Source organism: Artibeus jamaicensis, unplaced genomic scaffold (genome assembly GCF_021234435.1).
Source record: "Artibeus jamaicensis isolate MK-2021 breed Jamaican fruit bat unplaced genomic scaffold, CSHL_Jam_final contig_387, whole genome shotgun sequence".
NCBI lineage: Eukaryota > Metazoa > Chordata > Mammalia > Chiroptera > Phyllostomidae > Artibeus > Artibeus jamaicensis.
The window spans coordinates 40122652-40133037 of NW_026521812.1; the positions used below are offsets into that span (position 1 = coordinate 40122652).

Genomic DNA, 10386 nt, shown 5'->3' on the forward strand with positions numbered 1-10386 from the left:
AGTCGGTAGTGTGCGAGAAACAAGTAGTCAAAGTTTCTCTTACATGTGGATGTTTTTCTCCTTCTCTTTCTCCCTCTCTTCCTGTCCCTAAAAATAAGTTTAAAAATCTTTAAAATATATATATATACATATATATAAATTTTAAGCTAATAACTTCACTGCTTTCAAATTCTTAAAGGGTTACTAAATAGATTCCTATTTTCCACCTTCACAGGAACAGAGCTAGAGAAAAAATATATATTTAACTTGGATTTAGAAAGGCTTTACAGACTTCACTTTGAAATCAAGAAGGTTTTCATGACAAGTAATAATAATAATAATAATAATACTTATTGAGCACCTACCATGTGTCAAGACTCTTGTTTTGAGCTCCATGAGATAGGCACTATTATCACAGATAAACTTAGACTTGAACCCAAGTTCAATGCTGTGCTGAGGCTCAACCACTATGCTAAACCAGCTGTTAAAAGTGAACTAACATTAGAACACTCCCACCCCGAGGAAGACCACTGCCTCTCCATCAGCAGAGAATTTCAAAATAGGTGGAACATTTATCAGTCAAATGAAATTCGTAATCCTGACACAGTGGATGATATCAGTCTTTGGATTCTGTTTAAATACCTCCCCCTTTTAAAACCACTTTTCTTTTAGCAGAACAGTCTGTATCTACTTTACCTTCCTCCCTCTCTAAAATGCCCAGCAGAGCACTTCAAAATGTTCTGTAACATCACATGAATACCTGCCTGTGTAACATGAACAGATGTCCAATGACACACATTGTAGGGAAACATAACACCTTTTATTCTTTCATAATCTTTGGGGCTTCATTTTAGTAATTCATGGAGACATTAACCTTTCAGGTGGATTTGAGAATTCTTTTTATTTAATACAATTTTGTTTGTGTTCTGAAACCAAGGACATTGGAGTATTTATTTCCTACTGAATAGAGAGCATTGTGTACATGTATCTTTGTTTTCTCTAAAAATAGCTCTTAACCTTCATCCATCTCCTCAGGGCTTGCCACACACTGTTCCCTCAGGAAGAAACAATGTGATGTGCTCCAACAGGTGTCCTGCTAGAACAGTATCCCAATTTTCCTAACCCCTTAGTTCCCCCCACAGCCATTTCCATGATACTCTTTTCACTGAGCCTATGAAGTAAAAGGCAATTATTTCTGTAATAGGAAATGAGACCTGAAATGGCAAGGTTTTCACCTGAGACATCACAAAGTATATTAATGGCAGACCTGAAGCTCCAACCACATCTTCTGCTTAAGCAGTTTTCAACTGGAGAGATTTGGTCTTATTTCTCCAGGGTACATTTAGAAATGTCTGGAAACACTGTTGGTTGTCACAAACGGGGGTGGGAGGTGATGATACAAGTATGTGGCTGGTAGTGGCCAGGGATGCTGCTCAACACCCTACAGTGCACAGGACAGCAGCAAGAATTACCCAGCCCAAAATGGCAATAGTGCCACCGTTGAGAAACTGTTTTAAAAGAGTGAAACTACTTTGTTAGGTGTGTGATTGGCTGGCTGCTGTGCTGTACACCTGTGCAATAGTGTTGAAGATGGACTGTGGTTTAAAAAAAACTGCACCACCGTTTGTCACTTCTACCTAGACTTCTTTTCTTCCTTCCCTGGGGTCAGACTTGCATCACAGTCTGATAGTTTCCCGAGCTTCTCCTGGCTTCCTTCCTGTTTCCTTTCACAGGCATTTTCCCTAATAAATTTCTTGGACCTTTAAGCAAAAATAAAATAATGGAAATTGGATTGGCACCCTGCTCAAAAGCACTAAACAGAGAGTGGAAATCACACACTTGGCCCAACTGACAAAATCTAGGGCCCAGCCCACAAAGTTCAATTATAAACAAGACAGAAGCAGAGTGTGCCAGAAAGATGATGTCACTGAAATGAAACAGAAGGCTCCCCAGGTTTTTATCAGCTTTTTCAGGGAAAGAAAGCAAGAGATGGAGAGAAGCAGCAGAGAATTAAGCAGAATCGAGAATGTGTAAGGAGGATAAGGGAAGAGATGATGAGATTAAAAATAGAAGTCTCATCAGCTGTACCGCATAGGGGAGGTCTGTATAGATGATAAAGATTTCAGCAGTAACTTCAAGATAAATTTGAGAGATTAGGAGGAATCAGAAGAACTTGGTGAGCAATTACAAAAGGGTCATGAGAGGAGTAAATATGAGATTTCTGAGCTGGGAGCTTGGGTACTGGTGATGACACTTAACTAGACAAGGAATATGGACAGATCAAGAAGGGGATGTAAAGCTGGAATGATCATTTTGATGCAAGAAGAGACTGACCTCTCCCTCCAAACTCGATAAAAAAGGTAATGGGTATCGATGTAAGTAGGTCTGGAGGGATGAAGGAGCGCAGCTTGAGAAAGTTGATATTGTAGAACTTCACTTTTCACTATCAAATTGTAAGCAAGTTTGGCTGCTAATATGGGACACTAGCATGGAAGGAGGTAGGGAATAACCTTGAAGGATGGGGGAGGGACATTGACAACTTAAAGTGAGTAGAGACTCTGACTTCAGGAGGCTGGCATGTGAGAGATACCTCCAGGTACCACGGTAACCGTGAGATTTATATCCAATGCTTTCTAGATCAGCAATAGAACCCATTCACTCTTTCAGGGAAGCAATAAACTAAAAGGCTTTGTTTGAAAGTGGGTTAGTGTGTGGGAGATGAGCAACCAAATTCCCAATTAAACTGGGCATGGGATCAATTACATCTGTGGACAGTTGTAGCATCTCCTCGTATGCAAGTGAGCACGTCCTATGGCAGGGGTGTCAAACTCATTTTCACTGGGGACTGCAGTAGCCTCACGGTTGCCTTCAAAGGGCTGAATGTGATTTTAGGAATTACTCTCGAACCGTATAAACATAACTACTCCTTAACTAGGGGAAACGATCTCCGCGCTGCCACCAGGTAGAAACAAGGTGCTGGGCCAGATGAAACAAGGTGAAGAGCTGGGTTCGGCCCACAGGCTTTGTGTTTGCCACCTGTGTCCTATGGGATTCTTAGAGAGCCGTCCACATCCAGGGTGGTAATCATGCAGAAATCTTCACATAGCTCCCATAACCCTATAATCAAGTAAGACAGTAGACATCAGGGTCAATGGAATAGAAATAGTGGAATCATGATGAAATTGTTTCCTTTTGCAGAATCTTGCCTTCTTTTGAGCCTAAGCCATGGGTTGGATGTTCCTCAGAGACCTCCTAAGTGGAGTGAATGAACACTCAACTGGGATTGGGCGGATTTGGCTGGCTGTTGTGTTCATCTTCCGCTTGCTGGTTTACATGGTAGCAGCAAAGCATGTGTGGAAAGATGAGCAGGAGGAGTTCGAATGCAACATTAGACAGCCTGGTTGTGAAAATGTGTGTTTTGACTACTTCTTCCCCATCTCCCAGGTCAGACTTTGGGCCTTACAACTGATCATGGTCTCCATGCCTTCACTGCTGGTTGTTCTACATGTAGCCTATCATGAGGGTGGGGAGAAAGGGTACAGAAAGAAACTATATGTTAGCCTAGGTACAATGGATGGGGGCCTGTGGTACACCTACCTAATCAGCCTCATTGTTAAAATCAGTTTTGAAATTGGCTTCCTGGTTTTATTTTACAAGCTGTATGATGGCTTTAGTGTTCCTTACTTTATGACGTGTGATTTGAAGCCCTGTCCGAACACTGTGAACTGCTTCACGTCCAAACCCACTGAGAAAACCATCTTCATCCTCTTCATGGTGATTACCTCATGCCTGTGCACTGTGTTGAATTTCACTGAAGTGAGCTTTTTGGTTCTCAAGTGCCTTCTGAAGTGTTCTCTCCAAAAGTACTCTAAAACTCAAGTCCTCAGTGTGTGAGGGCACCCACCTTAGACTGGTTGAGCGTGGTGAGACAGGGGCCCCTCTGCCACTCCAGAACCACCATTCAGCCTCCACCATCAGCCCAGCCAAGTGAAACACGGCTTCCTTGTAACACACAAGAAGGTTAAACAAAGAAAACCTGCACCTGCCTAAGCAAGATCTACTAGGCTGGGTTGGAAGACAGAAGGTGTCAGCTTTAGTGTAATTTGGGAGGAATTTAAAAATGTTTCAGTATGTGCTCAGTCATGTACACCAGAGGTCTCCTCGTTCTGTGGCAGGCTCATGTGGGTACATGAACTATGCTTGAATAGGTAATTGCCAACTAATCTGAAGAAATCCAACAGCATCTTCCTAGGTGCTTGGCTCTGTCAAGTGGAAAATATGAAGTGACATTTCTGACAAACGTGATGGCTTCCCAGCTGCCACTGAGGCACTGGCTGTCTTTCCAGGGTGGCAGCCAGGGCTCCACTCACACAGCCCTACCCAAACTTTGCGAGGAAAGACTATGGTGAGGGTGGGGTGGCAGCTAATCGAGGACACACAGATGCATATCCAGCGAGGAGACCCAGCCTGGGGGAAAGACCACAGAGTCCGTGACTCTGCAGTTAGTGTCCCTGGATATTAGTGGGTGCGGGGGGGAGGGAAAAAAGAGCCATCATTTAGTGGTCTCCAAGTTAAACGCATTGTCACTGGGGGATACCCCCCTGAAGCATGAACAAACAGATATCTGAGAGGGTCACTCACATCACGATGGAGGGCAAGCTCCACAGATAAAAAGCACATTGATAGGGAGTGGGGGAGAATCCAGAAAGAGAATATGCCCATTTAATGCTTCTCTTTAACCACGGAACTTTACAGTACTTTGTAAATTTCTGTATTATTGGACTGTTTTATAATCAGGAATTCACAACGTATTGCACAATATGCCAGTTTCCTTTAACTTACTAGTACATCCCCCCTACCTCTAAACTAGGTAGTTGTGTACTATACTGTTACTTTCTTTCTGAAAATAACTCTTTGGACTTAATATTCCAACCTATGTACCTTTCTCTAGAACAAAACTGAAGTAGTTTTGCCGTGTCATTTGGCTGTTACTGATAGCACTGCTTGGCTGCACTGAATACAATGATTCTGAGAAACTTGTTCTGACAAGTTCAGAACAGGGTTTCACTGCAGTTCATGCATAACAAAGGTCATCTGTGTTATGTAGCCTACACACCGTGTCACAAACAGGGCTCATAATCTGCCCTCAAGACTGTGTCCTTGACAACAGGGAGGACAATTAACTGCATTTTTTTCCTTTCCTTCAGTGCCCAGATCACTGCTGGACTTCTAACCTTACACCCACACTTTACCATTTTACACAAAAACCTCTTGCTTTCACAAATGTAGGTAACCATTGAAGGACTTGAAGTCCTTTAAGGACTTAATGAAGGACTTAAATTATCTTTTTTTTGACAGTGATAGGTAAAGAGGTGTAACGTTTTTGAAGCCATGATTATGACATGAAATCTAGAAAGTAGGATTTTAGTGCACAGAACTGGAATGTAGACAAGAGAATTTTTCAGTCTGGATGGGTTTGCTGCCAAAGACATTCTTGGAAAGCTCAGCTTCTCCTCATTAGTGGTGACGATGGGCCCGGCTCAAGCAAAAATCAGATGGATATGTACATTCCCGGCTTCTCCACTTTGCACAGAGTGAAGACTGAAAGGGAATGGGAGCGAGGGCTGTAAATGAAGTTGCTTAGATAGAAAGGGGAATATTTCCCCCTATAAGCTTAATTTACAAAAGAGTTTTCTGTAAGAACTTTCTGGAGGCTGTCTTGTCATCAGTGAAAAACCAAAGTATTTCAAAGTTGGCAGTTAAGTTTTGCCATCTTGTTTCTTATCAATACATTAATAGTTATTGAACCATCATTGAGTGAAGTCGGACACTATGCTATGCACCTTTAGAGATGCATGATTCTCAAGAAAATTTCCACTTTCACTAAGGAGCATGGACGTGAAGATGGGGTGCAGCACCTTACACCTGCATCCTGCATTCACGCAGTTGTCTCACTTGACCTTACATCTTTCTGGAGCTCAGAAAGCAGAGTAACCTCAGAGATGAAGAAAGTAAGATCCCAACAGGTAATCACTTTTTTCAGGAATGTTTATCTAGAAAAGCACAGTTAACAACAACAACAAAAAGCCAAAACCAAAACCAAACCATTGGTCTTCCTTAAACTTTCTCACTACATTAGGCCGCCCCACTCACTAAACAGACGTCTTCCTAATTTCATTCATCTCCGATTTTCACTTATTTTTGACCCCTTGGCACTCACCTCCCCAAACTTTTCTGGTTGCAGACTTTGTCCCTGGCCACAATTTCTTCTCATTGGAATTGCAGGAAAATCTTTTTCAAGTATAAAAGAGTGCCTAGGACTGCAAGTGACTATGGTCCTGTTTTCCAGAGGAAATTAAGCCCACGTCCATCAGACAGACAGACTGCAACGATGAGAGGGGAGGGGAAAAGGCAGAGACCTGAGAATGTTTGAATTCCTCAGTTGTGTGTTCTGACCCTGGCCCCATGCCCACCCTTTCTGTAGTTCAGTTACGTCCTTGCTCCAGCTGGTTTAAATTGAGTTTCTGTGTTGCAACTGAGTCCTAATAAAATCAGTCTTCATAAGTCTCTTTCTTGTATAGTAGAAAAAAGACACAGGACACTTCTCTCATACTGAGCTTTTCCTTTTTCGGCATTGAGCATACTTTTACAAGAAAGTATGTATAGAATGTCTGTGTAAATCAGGAAGATGTGGAAGGGTCTAGAGATTGATTGCAGTAAGAGAGGGAAAGATGAACTTTTTCTTTATAAATCTGTTCATTGTTTTACATGTTACTTTTGTTTTTAAAAATTTAATAAAGAAAATAAAGCTATTAAAAAGCCCAAAGCACCTCCTCTTCTTTTTCTAGCACATATCCCATCACATGCATGTAACAGTTTCCTTAACTAGTGATGCCAGTTGAGTTCTAAGTTACATTTCATTGTCTTTGCATGTTTAATACTGTATAAACCACAAGAAAGGGTTCACAGCTCTGTAGAAAGTCAGTGAGAAAAGAAAGCAGCAGTGGGGGAGCACACGGAGGCAAAAAATGCCAGCATTCAGTTGAACGGTATGAAAAAAGCCCAACGAAGGTGTTGGGAAAGAAGCCTTCCAGAAGCACTTTAATATAAAATTGGGTCTTTTTTCCAAAGTAAATCTTCCTCCAGGTGTGGAAGATATGGGCAGTTTTTGGACATTGGAGAATTTTCCACACACCTATCATGATTCCTCTGTCAGGGTGTCTAATGAACAACTCTGCTATTCTGATATCATGAACATTACCTTTTACAATACTACAACACATGTATGATCTATTAGACTTCCAGTCAAGATGGTGGCATAGGTAATCACAGCTTGCTTCCTTGCACAACCACATCAAAATTACAACTAAATTACAGAACCGCCATCACTCACGAGTGTCAGAAACCGAGGTGAATAGAAGTCCAACTACAGAATTAAAGAAACCACCTCCATTCAACCTGGTAGGAGGGGCAGAAACATGGAATGGGCTAGTCCCACATCCACACGTGGTGGGGAAAAATAGAGAGATATCTTGGGTGTGAGAAGTCCCAACCCCAAACCAGGCTCCCCAACCTAGGGTTCTAGTGCCAGAAAGGTAAGTGCCCTCAACTTCTGGCTGAAAAACCCAGCAGGGATTTAGTCTGTGGAAGAAACGGCTAAAGGCGAAAGCAGTTCCTCTTAAAAAACCCACACACAAACTTGAAGACTCACTCTCAGGCTACAGCACTGGGGTCGCAGCTTGAAAGGCACCAGTGGCACACAGGGAGGAACTGGAGTGTCTGGCACCAAGGCAAGAGCTGGGGGACAGCTTTCTCCCAGACAGAAAGGTGAACAAAGGTCATTGTCCCTTTTCTAAACCCTCCCACCTCAAGCCACAGAGCCACAGAGCCAGCAGGTGGGGACCATATCTGAGACTCCATCAACCTGGCTAACACTGTTTGCCCTACCCTGGAGATCCCCTGAGACTCTGTCCCATACAACTTACAAGCCCACACAAGCTGTTAACAGAGATTTTTTCATATGAATGGCTGGTCTTGGGTCATGCTCCACAACTTCCCAAATCTTCTCAAACAAGCAACAAGTTGGCCTCAGTGAGCCCCTCACCCGTGTACCTCTTGCTAAGTGATCCCAGGCCTGACATTAGTAGCAGCCACCCTAGATTCACAGCTTGGCTTTGCTTGGGAATCTCCACACCCATCACAAGTAGCAGCCATCTCAGATTGCTTTATAGCCAATGGCAGTGTGGCCCCTGGCAAAACAGGTGGGGCTGACCTTGGCCTGCACCATCTGGGAAACCCCAGAGCCCATGCACCCAGTGAACAGCCATAGACCACATCGGAACACCACCAGCCTGCCCCCGCACAGCTGATCCTCCACAGAGCATGGAGGCTGGCTCAGTGGTCACAGCCAGTCCTTGCAGCTGACTGGCCCTGGAAAATCCCACCCACTGACCTACTAACAGCAATCAAGGCTCAACTACAAGAGCAGAGTGTACTCAACCCATACAAAGAGCACACCTTGAGTACCCAGCTTGGGTGACAGGAGAGACTGTGCCACTGGACTTTACAAGACACCTACTACATTAGGCCATGCTACCAAGACAGGGAGATGTAGCAGCTCTACCTAACACATAGAAATAAACACAGGGAGGCTGCTAAAACAAGGGGACAAAGAAACATGGTTCAAATGAAAGAACAGAGCAAAGCTTCAGAGAAAGAACTAAATGAAATGGAGATAAGCAATCTATCAGATGCATAGTTTAAAACACTGGTCATAAGGATGCTCAAGGAACTTAGTAGAAACCTCAACAGAATTAAAAAGATCCAATAAAAAACCAAGGATATACTAATTGAAATAAAAAACAATTTACAGGGAATCAACAGTAGAGTGGATGAAGCTGATAACCAAACCAATTATTTGGAACATGAGGAAGCAAAAACCAACCAATCAGAACAAGAAGAAAAAAGAATCCCCCCCCCCCCCCCCCCAAAAGAGGATAGTATAAGCAGCCTCTGGGACTTTTCACATCATAGGGATGCCAGAAAGAGAACAGCAAGAAACTGAAAATCTACTTGAAGACATAATGAAAGAAAACTTCTTTACCTTGAAGAAAAGAGATATGCAAGTCCAGAAAGCACAGAGTCCCAGAGATGGATGCAAAAAGGCCCACTCCAAGACACAATTAAAATGCCAAAAAGTTAAAAAGAGAGAATCTAAAAGCAGCAAGAGAAAAGCAGTTATTTACCTACAGGGGAGTCCCTATAAGGCTGTTAGCTGATTACACATACACTGCAGGCAGGCAAGAAGGGATTGGCAAGAAACAAAGTCATGAAAAGCAGAGACCTACAACTAAGATTGCTGTACCCAACAAAGCTATCATTTAGAATCGAAGGGCAGAAAAAGAGCTTTTTGGACAAGAAAAAACTAAAGGAGTTCATTATCACTAAAGCATTATTATATGAAATGTTAAAGGGACTTATTTAAGAAAAAGATTAAAACTCTGAACAATAAAATGGCAATTAATACATACCTATAAACAACTGAATCTAAAAACAAACTAGGCAAACAAGAACCAGAGACAGATTCATGGATATAGAGAGCATTTTGATGGTTGCCAGATGGGAGGAGTGTGTGCAGAATGAGTTAAGAGGTGAGAGACTAAGAAGTACAGATAGGTAGTTATAGAATAGCCATGGGGACATAAAGTACAGTATAGAAAAGGAGTACAGAACTTAAGATGCATGACTCATGGACATGAACAATGGTGTGAGGGAGTGGGATTGCTGAGTGTGGTGGGACTAATGGGGAAAATTGAGGAAACTGATTGCACAATAAAACATAATTAAAAAACAAAATACTGTAATGAACCATATATCCTGTTTGAAAGCAAAGTGAATGAGTTCTGGATGTTAACCAAATAGGTCAACATTCCCATCTACTTGGAGGTGAAGTATCAGGCCCTTCCCCTCTATGGAGATTTAAATTTCTATTAAAAAGGAAAAGAAAAATGTTGTCCAGGGAAAAGTAACATATGTAATTTATTTTTAATCTTAATTTTCAGAAATGAATGCCTACAATCAGAGTTTACACACACAGAATGATACAGAAATAGTGATGAACCTATTTGCCTATACAGAATAGAAAGTTGAATTAGAATCTAGAATCCTATCCTTCACAGTAAAAAGTCACTGTGCAGCAGATCGTGTCCAGAGACAAATGTTTTTTTAATAAAGATTTTATTTATCTTTAGAGGGAAGGGAAGGAGAGAGGGAGAGAAACATCAATGTATGGTTGCCTCTCATGCATCCCCTGCTGGGAACTGGCCTGCAACCCAGGCATGTGCCCTGACTAGGAATGAAACCATGGTTGTTTGGTTTGCAGGCCTGCGCTCAATCCATTGAGGTACA

At 42.3% G+C, this 10386-nt stretch overlaps 1 protein-coding gene across 1 annotated transcript; it reads left to right on the forward strand.

Moving 5' to 3' along the window:
- The first annotated feature begins 2282 nt into the window (after positions 1 to 2282).
- On the forward strand, positions 2283 to 3970 carry GJB7 (gap junction protein beta 7). The gene is made up of 2 exons (XM_037144056.2): positions 2283 to 2339; positions 3178 to 3970. The coding sequence occupies exon 2, from the start codon at positions 3205 to 3207 to the stop codon at positions 3871 to 3873; it is 669 nt and encodes a 222-aa protein (XP_036999951.2). The 5' UTR covers positions 2283 to 2339; positions 3178 to 3204; the 3' UTR covers positions 3874 to 3970.
- Positions 3971 to 10386: the final 6416 nt, after the last annotated feature.